Below are 20782 nucleotides of genomic sequence, written 5' to 3' on the forward strand. Positions count from 1 at the left end.
ACCGAGTCTAACAAGGTGCAACAATATTGCCTATGAGAAATCCTTTCCTCGATGAGCTTTCGCCGCCTGAATTTGAAGCTTAAGTTCGCAATGTCCGACGCTGCCAGAACTATGGACGGCGTCTTTGGTCAGTCTGCTACATATGAGAATTAAGCCCTTGAGATCGCTACTAACAATATGATTGTATAGCTGTCCACAAGCCCGCAGATATCACCTCCGCACAAGTCCTCCGTGACCTTCAGAGACAGTTCAACAGATCCGATTTCTTCAAACCGTGGCTAGCGGCCGAGCGCCAGAGATTACAAGAAGAACCGTCTTGGAAAAACCGTCGCCGAGGAAAGAAGTCAAAATGGATAGATGTCAAGCTTGGACATGGTGGGACTCTAGATCCAATTGCGACAGGAGTCTTGATAACGGCAGTTGGCAAAGGTACCAAGCAACTCAACAACTTCCTTGCATGCACAAAAACATACGAGGCTGTCGTTCTCTTTGGTGTAGCAACGGACAGCTATGATCGTGTCGGGAAAGTGGTTAGCAGAGCACCCTATGAGCATGTCACAAGAGAAAAAGTTGAAGAGGCATTGAAGCAATTCCGTGGCAAGATTATGCAAAGACCATCTATATTCTCGGCATTGAAGGTCAATGGAAAGAAGCTATATGAATATGCGAGAGAAGGCAAGGAGCCACCTGCTGAAATATTAGAAAGACCTGTTGAGGTTTCAAACCTTGAAATTGTGGAGTGGTATGATGGAGGCTCCCATAAGTATGTGTGGCCTACGGAAGAAGCCGAAGGGCCAGAGAAGGACATTGCGAAGAAAATGCTAGCAAAGGGTTCAACTCTGGAAACTGAGCCAGCCAGCAACTCTACGAATGATCCCGTCGCAAGTGAAACGTTAGACCAGAAAGAGGGGACGAGTCAAAAAAGGAAAACTCCTCCATCAGATACGGCAGGCAATGAACCAAAAGAAGATACAAGGGAAGGGGAAACAAGCCTTCCAGCGAAGAAGCAGAAACTGGACCCTGAAGGCCAAGGGGAGCAAGTTACCACTACCGAGGACAAAAAGTTACCACCTACAGCACCTGCAGCGGAGACAGAACCATCACCAAAACCACCGGCAGTAAAATTGACAATGACCGTGTCTTCAGGGTTCTATGTCCGATCTCTGTCTCATGATTTAGGCCTTGCCGTTGGAAGCAATGCTATTATGAGCGAGCTAGTCAGGACACGACAAGGGGACTTCGAACTATCACCTGATAAGACTCTCGAGTATTCAGACATGGAAGCCGGCGAGAGTGTCTGGGCACCCAAGCTCCAACGATTCTTGGATGAATGGAAAAATAAGGGTTCCGAGCAGGAGGTGCAGCCTGAAGATAAGTCTGTTGCAACAGATGAGAAGCAGGAAGCAGAAGATTAAGTTTCCGTCTGTGTATACAATTACCTTACATAGATTAATAGATGTAAATAGACACATATTAACAAGCCACAGTGGATATATGTATGGTATGCAACATAGCAAATTGAATTGCAAGCAGAATCTTCAACGGTAATGCATGTCTGTCTATATTTGAAGGGGGTAAACAGGAGAAACACGATCAAAAGGAGCTGAATCGCCAACCCAGAACAAAACACCCTCAAAAAAAAGCACAAGCGGAAGAGCAGAAACAGTTCAACAGAGGAAAATAGATGGTATAATGGATTTTGATCCCGGCGACGAGAATCAAGTAAGGACGGACGCCAAATAGGAAAAAGGCACACAAGAGACTGGTATAATAAATTAGGGACAATAGCGAGTGGGGAAGAAGTGGGAAATAAAGAGATAAATGAGCCAGGGCACAGATTAAAGAAGAGCGCAGAGAGAGGATTCGATAGAATGACGACCCTGATTATTTTTTTTGTCCGGTGGATGCGGATGGGGAAGGGAGGGTACACAACTTCAAGGAGAATCAATTGGAATATTGAGAATAGTATGTGAGGCAAGTAGATGGATGGGATAGACTGAAGGAATAAATGGCGAAATGAGGGTGCGTGTGGAGAGATTGGGTAGAAATAAAGAGTAAATGAAGGGAAATATGGTGCAGAGGCTTGTGTTCTGGAGGAATGTTTGCTTCACCTGAGATTCTTCCAAAAAGCATCTTATCTGGGTTAACGGTGTTTGTTTCCCAAGGGTTTGGTGATAGACCAAAGGGGTTATCCAGACGCACAAGGAGGCCGGAGAGGAGGATAAGGAAAGAAAGCTATCAACGACGGTCCAGGAGGTCGGGGAGGAGGGATGAGTTGGGTTGTGGAGCCACCAGAACAGGATATCATAATATCATATAACTCATGAAATGGACGGGGTCGCAAATTATCGGAATTAATCACCTGCGGGGTGTACTTTAGATCAGGTAGAAGGTAGTAAGATAAGGAACGCAAAGGAAAAATCGCAACGAAAGGAATATGCGGAATGAACGCAATTTTGCAGCGGGGGTATTAAGGAGAGAAAGGCGAGGCTGGTCTTTTGAGGGCGATTATTGGGTATAAGCGTGGTGGGCATCGATCAAGGCTGTTAATATTGGTCAGTAAATGAACGATCAAGTTGAAAATCTGACGGAGGAGGGGCGTTGATTTGATTGACTTACTTTGGAGAGTTAGACTCTGTCCTTGCTTTGATTCACAGGCGCATTGGAGTGTATTTCCATCACAGAAATCAAGGAGAATGCTATTAGGCAGCTCCTGTCTATCATGATCAGGTACATACGGTCTTCGGAATTCAGAAAGGTGGTAGCGCTTCACGGTGTTTCGAGGGTTCCCGTCGATTGTTCCGGGGGTGAGAATCAAATATCCGCTTTCATCGACTCGCATAAATCTACGCTTCCACAAGAGGGTGTCAGGGAATTGAACATTGACTTCACCGACGTCGACGACATGAATTGGTGTGCTGTTACTGGCTGGAGATTCTTGTATCATTGGTGTTTGAGGGGGAGCTGGGCCCTTTTGATCTTTGGCTGTCGATTTCCGTAGGGGGTTCGTGGTAATGGAGGACATGCGGCGAATGATTCGTGACTTGCGAGACCCCTTTTTGTCTTCCTTTGTCTCATCTATGCTCTCGGCGTTGCCGTGTGCTGTGTCACTTGAGGACGGGGAGTGTACAGCGTCGAACATCGGTCGAGTGATGGGGGTTTTGTTTGTAGTATCGACGGAAGGGGACTTTGGCCCAGTAAACGAGTTTCGCTTAGAGCCTGCACCACTCGAACAAATCGAATGACGTTGTTCGGGGCTTCTGATACTCAGGTTGGAAGCTTGAGCTGACTTCTCACCGTTTTGCTCGACTGTGATCTCGCTCCGGTGAAGGTTCAGGGAGTTTGGCTCCGAGTCCGATGGATTGTCGGATGCACTGGCTGACGCCCCACGTACGATTCTCGCAGTGACAGAAACTGATTTGGACTTGGGTCTGTTGGAAGACTTGGAATCGCCGTTCTTCCCCGATGCAGCCTCTGCAGCTTGTGGTAGAGCTAGGTTGCTGGGAGAAGGGGAGAGAGATCCCGGAGACTGAGATATAGAAGTACGCTTTCGGAATTTTTCGAAGGCAGAGGGGGAGGCAGACTTTTGTGGCTCAGGTCGGTTTGAAGCCTTGTCTGGTATCGCGCCAGCTTCTCGGCTCGAAAACATTTCCAGGGCCTTGATGCGTTTCGAGATGCCAGAGGAAACATTTACCTTTTTAGCAACGAGGACGGGAGCTGACTTTTCTGACTCAAAGAAAGCCCTGGATGAAGCAACGCCGACTGGAAGGGCCTCGATATCCGATCTCACGGAGGAATTGGAGACCATGCGGGAACCGTTCCAACGGTCAGCAGGGGAGGGGCCCCTTCCACTGCTGCTTGTAGGCGTACGAGGAATAGTGATTGGTCGAGCCTCTTGTAGTGTTGCACTACCCAGTTCATCCATGAAAGAATCATCCGAAAGGAGGATATCCTCCTCAGCGTTACTGGCATTGGATGGGATTTGAATGGGGTCAAGCATTGCAATTCGCTTTTCCTTCTGGCTGGCCACTGCCGTATCAGCATCCTTGTCCGTGTTGGACTCTTCAGCAGCCTCAGGTGTGTTATCGGTGACCTCTTTATCGTCAACCTGGATGATTGGCGAAGGTACAGTGACGGGTGCCTCTTCAACTTTTAGTTCTGAATGCTCATCGGTCGTGCTTCGGGGTGTAGGAGTGTCCGAGCCCAGGTCGGATTCCGGCTCGGTACCCGGGACTGGAGCAGTAGAAGCAGCAGCAGCAGCAGTTCCGTTGGCTAGGGCTGGAGCGTCTTCTTCTGTTTCCGCTTCCGGCTTGGGAGCATTATCGTCGACGGAGTCGGGGATCTCGTCAGCAATACTCGATTGAGAGGAGTTGGCGAATACGGTGTGTTTTGAAAGGGCGTCCGACTCCGTGTCCGACACGTTTCGTAGGGTTGAAGACGAGCTCGTGACCACTGAAGACTTTTCGATCGAGTGGGAAGTGACGGAGGAGGAGAGGGAGGCATCGAGAGAACCTTGCGGGAGGGTAGGAGGCGAGGAAAGGGAGCTGGAAGATTCTTCGACAACAGGTTCAACCATCTGGTCTGACATCTGGTCTGTCTGTGGTGAGGGAGCTGGGTGAACAACTGTCATCTTCGGTGCAGCGTATGCCACTGGTTTAAGGAGCTCCAATTCCTCAGGAGGTGTCTGAGGTGGTGTGGGCTCCAAGTCCACCTCCTTTTCAATAAGGGGAGCAGCAACAGGTGAAACGCAGGCCTTCTTCTGCCCGACAGCGACTGAGTGATGCGACGGGGATAGCTCAACAGCCGAATCAGGCGTTGAAGCCTCAGAAGAAGGTGTTTGGACAGTCTCGTGCAGTTCTGGCGATGTTGTAATTTTTCTGCTCTCGACGACAGCTGTCTCTGCTTGTGGTGTATTAGCAGCATCCTTGTCAATAGTTGGGCCCACAAATGCCGATCCTCCCTTAGGAGAAATTCTGCTAGAGATTTCCCCATCATCTTTCCTTTGCCCCTTTGCTTCTAGCAGGTGTTCTGGAGTTTTCGATTCAGCCTTCGATTCAGCCCTCTTCGGCTGTCGAGCCATTTGCTGTTTGCGTAGTTCTAGGGCCCGCATTAGACGCTGTTTTTCCGGCGTCATCCCGATGGTTGTAGCACAGCTTCTGATCGATCTCGGAGACGAAGGCGCGTTTCTCGAGAAAGATCCGATTAGCACTGGCGGCGGGACCAGGAGAGGAGGTACAGGAGGTACTGTCCCCTGAGTCTGGGCCCCTGGCTGCTCATAGTCTGGCTGTGACTTGGGCCGCGATGTAGACTGCTTCCTCGACCGCATTCCCGCAGGGAGCGACGCAACCGGACGAGGTTCATAGGATCGAGTCATGGAGCCTGCAGTCTTGGGCCGTCCACTGGCATCCAGTGATGGTCGTGGTCCAAGTCGTACTTTGGGTCTCCGAATGGTAATTTGATCCAGCTCGTGGAGAGACGGCCTGACTGACTGAGAGGACGTTCGTGATTCGGGAAGCGGCTGAGATAGCTGGTCGAGAAGGTGCTGCTGAGGAATGCCATTTGCGCGAGTTGGACTGCTCAAACCGGGGGCTGAGGGCAGTGGTTTGTGCGAGAGCGCCTCTGGAGCCAGCATGACACCGTCTGGCAGGCCCTTTGAAGGTCCGTCCCGCAGCATACTATGGCTAGGCACCGCGGTGGCCTCTGAAGTTCCGCTGAAGACGCTTCCTGCTCTACTATGGCTGGACGAGGTTGGAGCCAGCTTGATGCGCTCTTCCTCGTCTGGTCCGTTCTCCTCGGCATCTTCGGTGATTTCTCCAAGCCGTCGTTGTCGCAGCGAGCTGGTTGAGGAGGTCATGGAGCCCGATGCGGTGTGCAGCATGCAGGTGGATGAGAGCGCATTTTCGGTGAGTTCAGACGGGGTTGTAAGTGAAAAGACGGTATCGTGAGGCGAGAACCGGTCGAGAATCGACTGGAACTGGACAGTGATTCGAGCTATCGACGCAGAGTCAGCATTATCATGCAGGCGAGGGCCCCATAAGATGCGGTTGGTTGAGCAAGACGAAGGCGGGTATATAACTTCATCGAAGCCCATACAAAAAGCCTCGACAAAAAAAAAAAAATAATAATAACAGAAATAAATACAAATAAAAATTAACCGCGAAGATTGAAAATACCTTGGATGAGTCTCGAGATTCCTTCAGGCACGTATCTGAGTATGATCTTTCTCCGGCGATACTGTAGGAAGCCATACAGCGGCGATTTCTCCTCGTAGGCGGTTATTGTCGAGCGAATCTCCACGACGCCCCCGGTTCCCTTGTGCAGCAAAGCAACGACATCTCGCGAAACGTATTTCAGCAGGAACCTGGAGCCAGCGAGTCAGCAAGCGGCAGACAGATAGACGGATGGCCATGAGTTGTCTGCATGCGTTGGTAAGAGCATAGAGCCGCTCTTTAATAATAAGATGGAGAGGAACCATGGTTGCAGCGCCCAACTCAATTGCAGCAGGACTGGGGACAGGCAGCACTCACCATCCTCCGGCCTCAGCGAGCGCACTCTGGTAAGACTCGATGATAGAGGGATCATCTAACCCATTGAGCGACATGACGGGTTCTGCATTGGAATGGGATGTTTGCAGCGCCGGAAGGACGAGAGGGAGTGACACAGTCGGTCGGTTGTTGCAAGCAGCAGCAGAACAGGCCCAGAGTCGGGTCAGGGGGCGAGACGCCGTCCAGGAGGGCGTCCGAGGCTAGTCGAGAGTATACGAGGCCGGCGGCAGCGAGGACGGGCACGTCGAAGGGGCAGAGGCAGACGGAGAGCAGATGCAAGAAGAAGAAAAGGCAGACGGCGACGGGGAAGAAGAAAAAGAACGAGGAGGTTGTTTTTCTGGTGGTGGAACCGCAGCCAGCACTTTTTTCCTTTACAACAACACCGCGGCTCAACCTCTCTCCCTCTCTCTCTTGCTTCTTTGCTCTTTGCTTCTTCTTCCTCTTCTTCGACTTCTTCCTACGGTCTAGGGCTTTTCTTTGATGGGCGGCAGGCAAACGGGGCCTCGTTGCTTCTGCTCCGGGCGGCTCTGGCTGAAACACAGGCCGACTATCTATCACCATTCTACATACATATACATGCACAAACAGCTACTGCGACGACGTGCCATCGCACAGAGGACAGACAGGCTTGCTGGCCGTCTGAAAAGCAGATCCTCGACGGCCCTACACGCACCCAAAGTGACATGTCACCAGTCTCGCCTGCGCAAACCCTGCTAGACGAGCCATTTCGACTCGGTCTCGCGCTGTGTGCGTGTCTATAGAGCTTCTAGAGGAATGGGACGACAGCAAACACGCAGGCCAGGGCCTTCCAGGGGGGTACCTCTCCTCGACCTTTGCCATTCGCCTGTTCACAAGAAAGAATTCAGAGAGAAAAAGAAAAAAATTAAACGAAGCCAGGTGGGAACGGGCATTGCAAAAAAGAAAAGGACAATAAAATATATAATAATAACACCGGCGAAAGAGAGGGCGAGAGATCCGATCCACCCAGCGCTAAAGGGGATTGCTTCATAACGCAGCTCGCCAATCCTCGGAGGATAGATATAAATACTTTTTTGCCTCGATCCAGAGATTCTTCCTTTGATAGACAGCGGTCCTGAAACCTGGTCCGGTTCCTGACCCAGCAAAGTCGCCTTCGATGGAGTAGGTGTATGTTATTAGAGATATCAGAGTCAGCGGTGTTGGTTAAAGAGGCAGCTGTAGCGCTGCGTTGTTCCGGAAGTTAGTGAAGTTGAAGTTGAAGGAAGATGAAGATGAAGTTGAGGTTGACGAGCGGAAAAATGTTGCGGCTCTGACGTTATGCACTTCTAGCTATCCCAAAGCAGCAACGCCAGAGCGTCACATGTCTGCAGTCACATGTTCCGACCGCCAGGACGGCGTTTTTGCGGGTTTTGATTTGTTTGTTTTTGGGCGAGAAGAAGGCGAGAGCTGCGGCCTGTCTGCTGGCCGGCGGTGGAAAGTGACTTCTGACCTCCCTTGCTGACCGGCGAGACATGTACATGACATGACCCATGGCAGCCTGACGTGCTCTCGGAACAGTTAACCAGTTGGTTAGGCGGTGCGATGGCGCTGGAGATGCGATCCACCTCCCTCCCCCTAGTCCGATGGAGACAACCTTAAAAACACCGGACGCTGTCAGCCGTTTGCAGGGCGGAGCAGGCCAGGCAGAGACGTTGGACAGGCAGCCGTTTGATGCCGATAGAAGCACCTACGAAATTCTTCCGGTGATGGTGAATAACTAGCTATTGGCCGACTGTCAGACAGCCAAGTCTACGATAGTTAACTGTGTGGTGGCCAAGGAAGAGACTTTGGATTAGTTGACTAACAATATTACGCCATCTACAGTATCCAGAAAGCAAGGGAGTAGTTGGGCTACACGATAACAAGAAATCAGGTTCACCTGGATTCGCCTTCGAAGATGTTCATCTTGGGGTTGAAGTCTTCCGTCCACTCAGAGACCATCAGGGCAGCAACGTTCATTCCGGAAAGCGAGCTCGTCTCCATCGTTGAGATCAGACTTTCGATTCCACTGGTATACCACAGGCCCGGAGACAGTTTGATGCTCTCAAACGTCACCCGGGGATATAGGACAGGATATGGGTGCCACACTTTCTCATAACTCCAGCTGATGTCGGCCTCTGGAAAGTCGGCAATAGTCCCGTTTATCGGCCCTTCCAGACCCAGGATACCGGATAAGAACATCGCATTTAGGCGTTCGGGGGAGAAGACCTTGTATACGTAATGATATTTGCCCTCATCCTCCCCTGTATTTGGCTGTCGCACCTTTCGAAGAGTGCTTATGCTCCAGAACCCAGTAGGACCAACTCCGTCGCGGCGATGTCCCAGGTTGAGACCCTTGGGTAGGGTAGTGAGAACAGTTTCTGGTACCATGTTGCTCAGCGGCAGGTTGAAATATTTAGGAGATAGCTTATGAGGTGAGGAGAAAAGAGTGACATGTAGCGTCATATAGGGAATGTTGTCAGGTTGGTTGTCAAGGGGGGGTTCGAGCTTGATATCAGAGAACTGGAGTGGTGCAGCAAGTACAACTTGGTCAAACACCTCGTCCTCGGTTCTGTTGGCCTTGCAATTATGAGAGACGGTATAGGTGTTATCCTCTTCCCTTTTCAAGCTTGTAACTTGGGATTCAAGTTTCAAGACGGCCTGGGATGCTTCTACCATACCGCTGAATATCTGCCAATTTCCCCCCTGAATGGAAACCGCACCTTGAGCTGCCATGCAGACCATAGTCTCCAGTCCATGAATAAGGGGAAGGTTTTGACCATAGTTCACGCGAGTACTTGCTTGGATGATCTCTCTCGAGAATGCCTCCGATATGTGGTTTTCTTTCAGGAATTCTGCTCCTGTAGCCCAGGTTGCCTCAACCAGACCACTGCTTCGTGCGGCTTCCGAAAGGTTCTTCCACGGAAACAATGGATATCTGTACAATTTCAAAAACTTTCCGACAGTAGACTTCATCAAGTCCTGGGTTCGCATGGGGGCCCATCCATATTTCCACAGAAGTTGCACTATATTCCACCATCTATAGTTGCCCTCCCTCTGCTGGAATACGAATTTGCTTCCATCCCACACACCCAGGTTGTCTGTTGCTTCTTTGGGTCGAGCAACGCCAGCATCTTGAATGTCAAGGCCAAAGTTCTTTGCGGCTCTCATGAGATTTTTATTCGCCTCGACGAATATGGATGCCCCCAGCTCTATGGGCAGTGATGGATCATCGAATACGTCAACCGTGGTGGACCTTCCGCCAACATAGTCTTCGCGTTCGAATATCGTAATGTTTACGGGAATGGAATAGTAATCGGCGTAAGTTCGGAGATAGTAAGCGGTAGATGAACCCCCCGACCCGGCACCTATTTGACAGTTAGTTGGATTGAAAACTGCGTTGGCGATCACTGAGTCCTGCAGAATATGTAACGGAGACATTACCGATTATTGCAACTCTTTTCGGCGCTTTCGGGGCTGCTGGTGCATCTGCTGCCAGTGGCTGCTGCACCTCCTGCGACAGCACAAAGCTCGCCAGCAGGAGGATGTACAGAACAAGGGTAGAACGAATGCTATGCATCGTGATTCTGTTGTAGTGCTGCCCAGTCCAATTACACCGAAGACGAGGGTATTATTTCTAGGAAACGGGGGCTTGCGAGTACTACCCGCTGCTGTCACACTGGTCTTTCTCAACAGCGAGTAGTTACATTAATCAAAAATACTATCAACCACAGAACGAATGTCAAGTCAAATGCATCACAGTGGGTTCCTCTTCCTCTGCCTGTGATGACTGCGGTCGGCCGCGGAATTTTCTTGATGTCTCGAACACAGCAGTGAAGATCTCGGCTGCGCGTCAGGAGGAAGTCACAGCAGCAGCAGCACCGACAGCAAAGAAGGCAGCAAGCACAACGAACAGTTCGGCCCTCCACCACGGCGGCCCAAGGCTTTCTTAAACAGACTCTGCGACACACGGCAGGATGATCTACCCTATGTTGATGTACGGCGCCTTAAACACTATGCATCTGGCAAAGAGAACAAATGTTGGTTGAGCGAGTAAGTTCAACTGCACAAGACAAAGCTGGAAGCCCTATTAATAGCAGATAAGTGCTAAGATAAGTGCTTATTCCGAGATCAGCATACAACCAGAAGAGAAGGGTGAGTATTGGCTGCAAACTCCGTACTGCGCATCGATATTCGCCCGCTATACATGGACATGTGCCATGGCGTGCGTCTTTTGGCTGATCACCCGCGTTCCTGTTGGTTGCTCTTGGTAGTTAACTAGTTAGTTACTCCGTATCAAAGTTCGATTTAAAGCAGCCTTAACACTAACTAGAAGAACTTCTCCATTCCAAAAGAGCTACTAAGATATACGGAGTAGCATAGGAGGCTGTCGATATCTTATATGCCAATATGGTTCGTTATCAGGGAGAAGTTGGAGGTTGAATATAGTTAACCATTAGTTACTCCACGATATTTACGTCACATGACAAAAGTATTTTTAATTTCGCGTTCCGGCGCGCATCACCAATGTAAACACCATCCATCTCCATCCTATTCCAGCATGCCACGTACACCCCTACGCCCAATTGATGGCAATATATAGAGGAATAAGGAACTAACTCCTTATATAAGAGCTCTAATATATGGGAGGAGCGATTCCGGCTAGAGAAATTCATATATTTCGCAAGCAATTAGTATTTCACCCCAAACCATTATATATACCCTGAAGAAAAGAGCAGAAAGAACTAGGGGAGAAAGTATTAAACGAGCTAGTAGACCTAGGAAGCTATTAGAAGCTAATATTTAATATATCCTACATACTATTAAGAAGAACCCTTTTATTACTCTTTGCGAATTGCAGTCCGAATATTTACTCCTTAAAATTAGTATCTCTACAAGGTCCCTCTCTCGATATATTAAGGAATCAGCCTATAGGCACTAGAAGGCAAGGAAAAGGCCTCAATTAATAGAAGAAGTAGCTACTCTACGTAAGGCCTAGGCTTTAAAATATAAGGATAATACCTAGGAGGAGTAGTCCAAGGTTATATAGTCTAATAAATACTCTATGGAGTTAGGAAAAGGCAAAGATAACTTATAGGTCTTCTATAAGTATAAACTTAATATAAAATAGAAGAAGGAGTATATAAGATTAAAGATTAAGCTAAAGAGAGTCTCGATAATAATCTAGGGTACTATTTAGGGCAAGGGTTATCAAGATCTTAATATAATGACTCGAGATCCGGAGTTAAATATAAGGGGGTACTCTAGTAACTCCTATTTTAATATCCTTAAGGATAATTTACCTTCTATCTAGGAACCAGGTATAATATTTATATAAGATAATACTCCTATATATATAGCCAAAAAGATCATAGATTAGTTGCAGGAGAATAGAATTCAAACTATAGACTAGCCCCCCTATTTACTAGATATAAACCCTATCGAACATACTTAGGCTAGGCTTAAAGTAACTCTTTATAGACTAGACCTAGATATCGAGAAATACGCAGGGCCTAAAAAGGAACTCAAGGCTAAATTTGTAGCTCTTATTGAGTAAGTATAGGAGTTATTAGGCTAGGATTATTTTAATAGGTTAATAAGGAGTATAGATAATAGAATCAATGCTTTACTCGAGGTAGATAGGTAGTATACACGGTATTAAATAGGGGATAACTATCCTAGCTATTTCTCTAGCTAATTTAGAGCCTATTTTATTAATTTCATATAATAATATCGATATTTGGTAGTGTAATATTTAATATAAGAATAGGGGTACTCATATAAAAATTGGTGGCGATCCCAAAAGCAAAATACTTTTGTCCTAGAACTGTAACTACTCCGCACTCCTGACCCCACTTAATCCCCCTAACTAATATAAAAAATAATAATAATAACTACGGAGTAACTAGTTAATATAACAAAGCTTTCCTTAACCAGCTATAATAACCCTACTATAGTGTTACATCCGGTGCAATTCCTTGAATTACTTCCTCGAGAAGAGTGTCGCGGATGAAAGAGGGCTACAACCATGCTCTCTAGTAATGTAGGCTATTAAAGTTGTAAGCTTTGCTTAGGGTAACTAACTAGTTATATAGTTAGGGAAGAATCAGTTAAATCAGCCGGTAAGCTTATAACTGGATTGTAACTCTGAGCGATAGCCTTGAAAGCCTATGACTATATATGAAAGCTACAAGGGATTGTACGTGATAAGTAAGAGTCTATTTTGGTGGTAGCAACTGTTAAAGGTCACTATACAATTAACTTTATCGTTGGTAGTTAAAGTCACATCGAGAGTGATGATTGATTTGATCCAATGGCTCTATCGACAATGTAGAGAAACATTTTACTACGTAGTTTCACTTTCAGCTGGTACCTGTCTAGGTTAGATAACTATTCCAACCCTCACCCTTAATTGCTTTCAATCAGAAGTCCCCTTTGCGATGCTTGTGATGTCTGCGCGAGTGGCCATGAGAGTGTCGATTTCCAACCTGCCCCTGAGTAGGCGGGTCGGTCGCTGCGGGCAAGGAGATCGAGTGCCCTTTTCGAGACGGAGTTGAGCGTACCACAGAGCTGTCGGTGCTGGCATCATCAAGTCCCTCTGCTGGGTCTGTTGGAGCAGGAGGAGGGGAACCAGAAACAGATGAGCCAGGGCCGTAATTATCGTGCCACCATTTGGCCATAATGCTTTCTGGTGAATCTGCTTCCGCACAGGTAGCTGTTAACTGCTTCGCACGCCTGCGGAGATGAGCAGCACTATTAACATCAACCGGTATTTCGGCTGGATCCAGACTCCCAGGATCGCGTTTATAGTTTTGAAAGGTCCAGTCATACGGAGTCGAGAACATTGGATCAGCAGTGTCGACACGAAATCCATGGTCCCTGATAGTCTTAGTTACCCCATTGTCTTCCCATTTAGCTGTAACACGGGTTAGAATTTATCCATATAACAGAAATGATCCGAGGGGCTCACCAAAGCATCTATGTTCTGGAACCATTGAGTTAAACTATTGACCATATTAGCGCCAGAGTACTGTCAGATATCTCTAGCAAAAAGATATAAGAAGATACATACTCCATACTGTCCGATGAATCCAGTGGCAGCAAGTCGGTTATCTCCTGGAAAAGGCCCCTTAAATTCCCAAGTGATAGGGGGCGGGGACATCAAAAGCGAGTAGCACGGCGCCCAGGTTGCTGATATAAAATACTGGAACTCATTTCCTGTTTGTTGAGGTACTCCGGTTATTATTCAATCGTTCACCGGCTTAACAGATACCATAATTCTTGAAGAAGCCTTCATACCTTGTAACCCGTTGGCATCTCCATCTATGGCACGGAGCGCTTGTGGTACGTTGCCCCCGGACTCGAGTAATGAGCCCATGGGGAATTCATCACTATCAAAGATTAGCCATCGTATCCCCACAGCCCGTCGATCCTTTCATACATACACTTCACAGTAGTTTCGGTCGGATTGATCGGTTGGCCAATCTTTATACTTTATGTGATGATCACTCCTCCATTTTTCCTGCCTTCGCATGTCTACCCGCGTACCTGAGATTTTGACACTCCAGTTAGTTCTGATCCTGTTAGCAGAGCAGAAGGTTCGGAGGGTCCCTTACCTGCATAGTGATAAACTCTGTTGCCTCCTAGAATCTTGTCAATGCCCCATCGTTGATTATCACAAACCTGTTTAGAATCGAGTTAGCATCGAATGGTTTCGATAATGTCCAAAGATTGCCATATACAATATAATGAATGGTGGCAGGCAAGGTACTAACCTCATCGTACCCAACCCCATAGGAGCAGGTGTATGTCACAGAACAATCGCTATCCGTGGAAGCGTATGTAACCAGAGCATGTCTAAACACAGTCTATCAGTTCTTACTTGAACACATTAGAGGACGTGCATCAACTTACGTTCCAAATAACCTTTGTCCTTGCGAATTGACTTTCGTCTTGTGACCAGACCCCTTCTTTCTTGTCGCGGGAGTTTTTTGGACTTTATTATTCCCAGGCCTAGGCCTTAGGGCGCCCGAATACCCACCCTTAACTATAGCGCCAGGGACAGATGCTTGAGATGTAATACAGACAGCATAACTTATACCGGCGACGGCTACTGCACCAATCCCGCCGGTGATGACACCCAGTACCGCACCACCAGCAAGAATAATTGCTGTCACAGAGGCACACTTGGCTGCAGCGGACTGATTGTCTCGTTTATTTAGGTTCGAATATGTATTCACGACTGAGTTGGCGTCAATGAGCGCTACGTCTTTGGCGTGAACGTTTTCGGGGGGCATGTATCCTCGACAACAGTACTATACAAAATTAGTATGTAATGATTCCGTATGGGGTATATCGAATACCTTTTGATACCCTCCGTTACACGTTTGACTGCTAGAATTAGCCTCTTGTTCCTCTAGTGGAATTGACTCATCAGTCCGTGGCTGACTACTTCAACGTACTCTTCTTTTCTAAAGGGCGTGACAGGATATCGCATTAGTATGATCCTCCGTATCCATGTGAATATGTACGAAGCAAGGCAACTTACATCCCTAATTCTTTCACTTCAAGAACGTGGTTTGAATTTACGGCCAGAATGGAATCCAGCTCGTCCCGACAACCGCCAGAGCAGCTATAACCTATAGTAAGCCCTTGAAGAAGTTCGAATAGCTAGTCTTATGAAGTTTTTTCATACCTGAGTCCCTGGCCACGCCAACCACGCCATTCACACCGACCCTATAAATTTATTAGTTGCTTCTGTTGAGCGGCGGAATTAGAAAAGCCTACCGGATTTCCGCCCTGTAACAATAGATTTCTGATTAGTTCTCTATGCGGAGTGAATATATGAATCGCAAGAAGTGGAGGGGGACTAACTGATACACAACATAGACTTTGAACCGTATCACGATCTGCGCATGATGTATTAAATTTGATGCCGTCGACCTGGCCACGCATGTAAGTAAAAGCGGTATATCCTTCCGCACAACTCTCGCCGCAAAATGAGGTATAACAGCTGTCCGAGATATAGGCCGATTTCCGTACTTCGGCTTCAATTCCAATCAATCAATAAGCAAACAACTCCCAATGGATCTATTAGTAAGACAGGTTACATACCAATAGTGTCCTCAGACCAGGAATCATCACCGCCGTCAAAGAACACTCCGCCAGTAAAATGAATGTTGAATTTCCCAAGTCCAGTTCCAATCGTATGGGAGTTCGTGGTGCCATTCAGGTCATCAAGGTCAATAGCTAGTAAAAAAACAAGACTCTCCATTTAGTCTCCAGTCTTGACTAGTGGACAGGGTTAAGTATAACAACGGAGAAGAGGGTAACGCTTCCTTACCCCAGATCATAGTCCCTCCTAAGCAGAGTGAGTTGGCGTAGTTGATTTTCTGGGCGAAAGTTATCTCGTCATCATAGCTGACCCATTGGTCATTATTCCAGGTTATCCAATTGACACCGGCCTCTAGGAACACCTGTTAGTACAAATGTAATGCAATTTCAATAACAGGTAAGGCCCAATTACTCTTATCATATATAGGGGTAAGATTGTGTTCATTAATAATCTCGACGATTTCTATGGTGTTAAGACTGTGAGCCACTTCTCCCAAAATTTATGGAAGGCATGTGCAATACGTACCAGCATTTGAAAGAGTTCCAGAGTTCCTAGTGCATCGTCCTGGTGCACCTCCCTGGGTGAAGCGACAGCCTGGTTTAGAACAGGAACTGTCTTCTAGAGTGAATGAACGGCCGTACCAGCCGAGGCCAAGTATAACCTTGGCGGGCTCAACGCCAGCTCGCCAGAGTAGATCTAGCCCTTCTCCAATTTCAGTCAGGTTTGTATGTGGTCGAATCTAAATGGCTGTCAGTATCTCGCCCATTGTAGCATGAAGAGTAGTGGCAGGAGGGGGTTTGCGCGTGGGAGAACAGACAAATGGCCCTGAGAACTTGCTTGATGCATCCCAAACACCGTGGATATCATATGTCATTACGTTAAACCAATCCAAATAATGCTGCATTTTGTTGACATCAAACCAGCGTAGGTACCAAAAGCTTGCAGGGAGGGTAGCACTTAGGCCTTTGAATATCCAGCAAGTTAGTCGTCAAGCACACACAATGGGCACACGAAAACAGATCAACCGACCGTATTGGCCCTGAAAAGCCGCCCGCATCTCTTTCAGAAGTAAAACAAGGTTTGCAGTATCTTCGACTTTGCCTCCACGGTCCTCAGCACCGGGATACTATTCAGAGCTTTCGTCAATATTCCCTACTAAGTAAGTCGGGATGATTGGACACTGCTTACCTCCCAATCAAGATCGGCACCATCAAAACCGTACGTTTTCATGAACCTCAGAAGAGCAGAGATGAACTTCGCTCGATTGGCCGTAGTACTGACCATATCACTGAAAGCCGTGCGAGTATTCGGTGAATTGGTCTCGTCCTGAATCATGTCATCATCAGATCTTTTGCCTAGTAACAAACGGTGCCAAATAACTTACGTTGAATGACCAACCCCCGATGGCAGCCCAAACCTCCATACCACTATACAAGTTTTACGTTAACTATAAGTCATGCTATTAGCCAAGTGGTAGACTCACGGGTGTTTTTTCTTAAGCGCAATGACTCGAGGAATCAATTCGGCAGTTGTGCTTGTCATGGGCGTTATCTCGAAAGTGGTTGGATGAAAAAACATGAAAGCTGTGCGTTTAATTAGCCAGCTGCTTTAAATTTCTTTTTTCTTTTCGTAAGGCGTCCGATCCATACCGAAATTTAAATGCGTGATCCCGTCGAGTTTAAGCTGCTCGGGTGTCGAGGCCTGGCAGGGTCTTTCTATCGCCCTACTGAGAATTAGCTATGATCGGCTTGGGTATATATTCGCAGCGAATGGTGTACCAAGATTCATAGTATGCAATCCTTCTTAACGCAGCAGAAGCGCCTCCTACACAGGAAGGGCGAGGAACATCTCCACACCCTCCGTAACTTGACTGACACCCAGTACCGCAGAACTCTACAAAAACATGTTAGATCTACTGTATCCGTAAGAAGGCTAGAATCGTACGATTCCCATGTGAAGTTATCCTTACCGGACGTTGACCCGCAGAACCCGTACTGGCTACAGCAGACGTTCAGAGGGCACTTATTTTTCCCTTCTATCCCATACTGACCACATTCTGCTTTCGCATCGCAGTTCCTAACAATGGTCAGTATCTTTCACTCCCGGGTGTAGTCGCCAATAAACATTTTCTGTGGATTGACATACGAAATGCAGTTGTCTTTTCCACAAAAGTCCGGGGAATAACCGCAACCTCCTTGCTATACCAACACAATTATTAGCCATGACTCTAAAAGATGGAGTTGAACAGACTTGCCTTACTGCAACAAGCTCCGTTAACACAAGGGATCCCAGGGGCGCATGTTCCGATTGGCAGGTCATTTGTACTTGCGAGTTTGTGGGAGTTGTAGAGAACAGGGCGACCAGCAACACTTATATTGGCATCTTTAGCGAATCGTGGTGTTGACTTCGACGGAGGCGTAAATCTCGGTTTATACAATGTCTCGTTGAGAGCTTTGCCATCAGCGAGCCGGATCAGAGCAGTGACAAGCCATAGGCTCACCCATGCTACTCGGTGACGAAAATCCATATCAGGTCAGAATTTAGCGGGGTTAAAGTTCGTTTCCTCCCTTTGGAAATAAGGGTTTGTTGCTGCAAAGAGGGTATTGATGGCGGCAACAACTGGCCCAAAAGATGAAGGTCAATTGAACTCAGACACGTCCGTATACGACCTATATAGTATGTTGCTCAATTCCCCTGTACTGTCAAGCCTTGTCAATAATAACTGAAAGAGAAACATCCTATTCAGATACGAGCTCGACAATGCAGCTTCCCAGCCGGTGATAGGAGTCCCTTCGGCCATGACTATCGGTTGCATAATCAGTGAACAACGTATGTCCCTGTCCCCAGGAAATTAAGAAGGATCTTGCATATGTAAATGGCATATGTACGTAAATAAAATATGCGCCAAGGTTCAAAGTGAGTATGGGAAGGGACAGAGTATGGGAAGGGAAAGGGTATGATAGCAGCTGTCGAGGTTGGCGGAGAGCTAAGTTAAAGTTCGGCTATCGGGAGCGGCGTATGGAAGAATTAACTTTATCTAACTAACTTAAGTTAGCTAAACCTTCGCCCAGGCCAACCTTGGCGTCTCGACCCAACATCCATTGGCATCTCGACCTCTTCGTATCCTCTCGACTCAGCTAGAGGAGATTGCAATGTGATTCCAGTGTGATTCGGAGAACTGCCCCTGTTTTCAGAAGGTGATAGGAATATGTTCCAGCATTGTCGAGCTACGTCGGCCAGGATTTACCATGCAAAGGAGTGCTGAGTACCCCATGCAAAGGAGGTGCGCACTCTATCAAGTTAGTGGAGGCTCTGGAAATAGGATCACACCAGCCATCCCAGAAATTACTACGATAATGATTATGGTATGTGTTGGAATGAATTTGGTCATGGGCCGACCTCGTATCCGGGGATTCTCCTGTTGCTCGCCCTGCAAAGGAGAGATATATTGAGGATCATAACTGCCTCAGGAGACTCGAGCATTCCGCAATTAGTGCCGTAAGTCAAGATATAATGATTCCTCGAAACCTCATCTCAGGACTCTTTCTTTTACCGTTCGTCGTTGCAGAGCTAAATATCTATGGGTATTTGGATCTCAAGACTCTTGCAGATGGATTTCATACGACTACGGCTTGCATCGCCGCCTTGTACGGCGTCTTTTTGCTTTCCCCAGTTTCCATTGACATAATCTAATTCTATTATTTAGAAACCAAACTGTTGATTGCGACGCCAGGACTGCAGTTGCCGCAGCTGTTGCTGATACCTACTACTGGACATTAGACAATGTGACCACTCTATGCACTTCCCAATGCCAACAATCACTCACCTCCTGGACCTCCGCCGTGGATGCGGCGTGTGGGAATCGCCCTATTGTCGAAGATGGAATAGTCAAGCTTGCCTCATCCACTCCCCTTACATATAAAGAGGGATTCGATTTGGTTTGCCTCAAATCAGGGTATGACCATTATTCTCTTTATAAACGTTTTGAATGTGTTAAGCACAGCTAACACTATGCACCTACAGAGACTCGTGGTGCATGATCGAGTCTCAGGAGTGGGAAGGATCAGATATCCTCAAATATCCTACAGATTACTGCTCCACTGGAGATCCAGAGTATGATGGGCCAGAATGTTTTGAGAAAGGGTTTGATCAGTTAGCCATTGAAGCAGGCGATGAGCGCATGACTTCTCTTTACGAAAAAGATCTGGTAGGTCGGATGTTATGGCGGGCTAAATAATATCATCTTCAATGCCGCGCTAACTAACTATCTTATTTTTCATAGCTGTGCAGTGATTGTTTTCTGAAGGTTTTCCGCCAACGATTGTTGTCACCGTTCCTTCTCAAGGGCGGATATACATCATACCTTGTCGAGCAATTTCAGGATATGCAGTCGTATTGTTCCACAAGCATGCCCTATGCTACATCCACCAGTGAAGTCTTTATGGGAACAGCCACACGGACAATGCCAACAGGATCCCCCCCGCCAACGACTACTTGCGGTGGACCCACCATTCAGCCCACAGATCCGCCTCTGTCGTGTGAGGCTATCACTGATAAATATAATGTAACTACCGGAGACGTTCGTCACAGAACTGGAAACGTTTACTGCGAGTTTTCGGAGCCGCTGTGTCTTCCAGGGCCCTGCCAAATTGGTGTAGTCCCACTCGGATCTACATGGTGAGTTCAGTCTTGCTTCCAAGCCCAGATTTTTGAAGGCTAATGCCATTGATCGACAGCACGAGCCTATTGAAAAAGTATTCCAGCCCGGAGTTTAATATTACTCTGAGCCAATTCTTGAACTGGAATCCCTACCTAGCTGGATCATGCGATCTGCTACGCTGGCACCAGCGAGTATGTATAAGGTAGTGTACAACCTTTTTCTATTTCCCTTTTTGCAAATACCCCTATAGACTTCGTCTTACTGTTTGACCCAGACCTCCTGGTGGTAGCTATGAGAGTCAGCCCCCAGTTCACCAGCCGACAGGTGCTTCAGAATATTATACTACCGGTAAGAGGCTGTCTCAACTCATATTTATTTGCCCTAGGGAGACGAGGGCTGCTGATTCAACTTTATGTTTTAGCCATCCCGCCTGCCCCCACATCCACAGGAACAACTCCATCATGT

The 20782-nt window shown here is 47.4% G+C and overlaps 6 protein-coding genes across 6 annotated transcripts; 2 read left to right on the plus strand and 4 right to left on the minus strand.

Moving 5' to 3' along the window:
- Nucleotides 1-90: 90 nt before the first annotated feature.
- On the plus strand, nucleotides 91-1415 carry ARB_01150 (uncharacterized protein; the record flags this gene model as incomplete). Its single annotated transcript, XM_003012491.1, has 2 exons — nucleotides 91-127; nucleotides 190-1415. 2 exons carry the CDS (start codon nucleotides 91-93, stop codon nucleotides 1413-1415), a joined length of 1263 nt encoding a protein of 420 aa, XP_003012537.1.
- A 1055-nt stretch (nucleotides 1416-2470) lies between these two features.
- ARB_01151 (GPI-anchored cell surface glycoprotein, putative) lies at nucleotides 2471-6091 on the minus strand (the record flags this gene model as incomplete). Its single annotated transcript, XM_003012492.1, has 1 exon — nucleotides 2471-6091. One exon carries the CDS (start codon nucleotides 6089-6091, stop codon nucleotides 2471-2473), a length of 3621 nt encoding a protein of 1206 aa, XP_003012538.1.
- A 487-nt stretch (nucleotides 6092-6578) lies between these two features.
- ARB_01152 (uncharacterized protein) lies at nucleotides 6579-7106 on the minus strand (the record flags this gene model as incomplete). The annotated part of the gene is made up of 1 exon (XM_003012493.1): nucleotides 6579-7106. The coding sequence occupies one exon, from the start codon at nucleotides 7104-7106 to the stop codon at nucleotides 6579-6581; it is 528 nt and encodes a 175-aa protein (XP_003012539.1).
- Nucleotides 7107-8438: 1332 nt separating this feature from the next.
- On the minus strand, nucleotides 8439-9983 carry ARB_01153 (uncharacterized protein; the record flags this gene model as incomplete). The annotated part of the gene is made up of 1 exon (XM_003012494.1): nucleotides 8439-9983. One exon carries the CDS (start codon nucleotides 9981-9983, stop codon nucleotides 8439-8441), a length of 1545 nt encoding a protein of 514 aa, XP_003012540.1.
- Nucleotides 9984-15648: 5665 nt separating this feature from the next.
- ARB_01154 (uncharacterized protein) lies at nucleotides 15649-16992 on the minus strand (the record flags this gene model as incomplete). The annotated part of the gene is made up of 6 exons (XM_003012495.1): nucleotides 15649-15791; nucleotides 15886-16008; nucleotides 16183-16396; nucleotides 16475-16620; nucleotides 16687-16783; nucleotides 16846-16992. The coding sequence occupies 6 exons, from the start codon at nucleotides 16990-16992 to the stop codon at nucleotides 15649-15651; spliced, it is 870 nt and encodes a 289-aa protein (XP_003012541.1).
- Nucleotides 16993-19170: 2178 nt separating this feature from the next.
- Nucleotides 19171-20432, plus strand: ARB_01155 (uncharacterized protein; the record flags this gene model as incomplete). The annotated part of the gene is made up of 5 exons (XM_003012496.1): nucleotides 19171-19304; nucleotides 19364-19612; nucleotides 19681-19864; nucleotides 19940-20221; nucleotides 20316-20432. The coding sequence occupies 5 exons, from the start codon at nucleotides 19171-19173 to the stop codon at nucleotides 20430-20432; spliced, it is 966 nt and encodes a 321-aa protein (XP_003012542.1).
- Between the last annotated feature and the right edge of the window lie 350 nt (nucleotides 20433-20782).

This window comes from Trichophyton benhamiae (assembly GCF_000151125.1).
Source record: "Trichophyton benhamiae CBS 112371 chromosome Unknown Abenha-F-W-21b08.fp109, whole genome shotgun sequence".
NCBI lineage: Eukaryota > Fungi > Ascomycota > Eurotiomycetes > Onygenales > Arthrodermataceae > Trichophyton > Trichophyton benhamiae.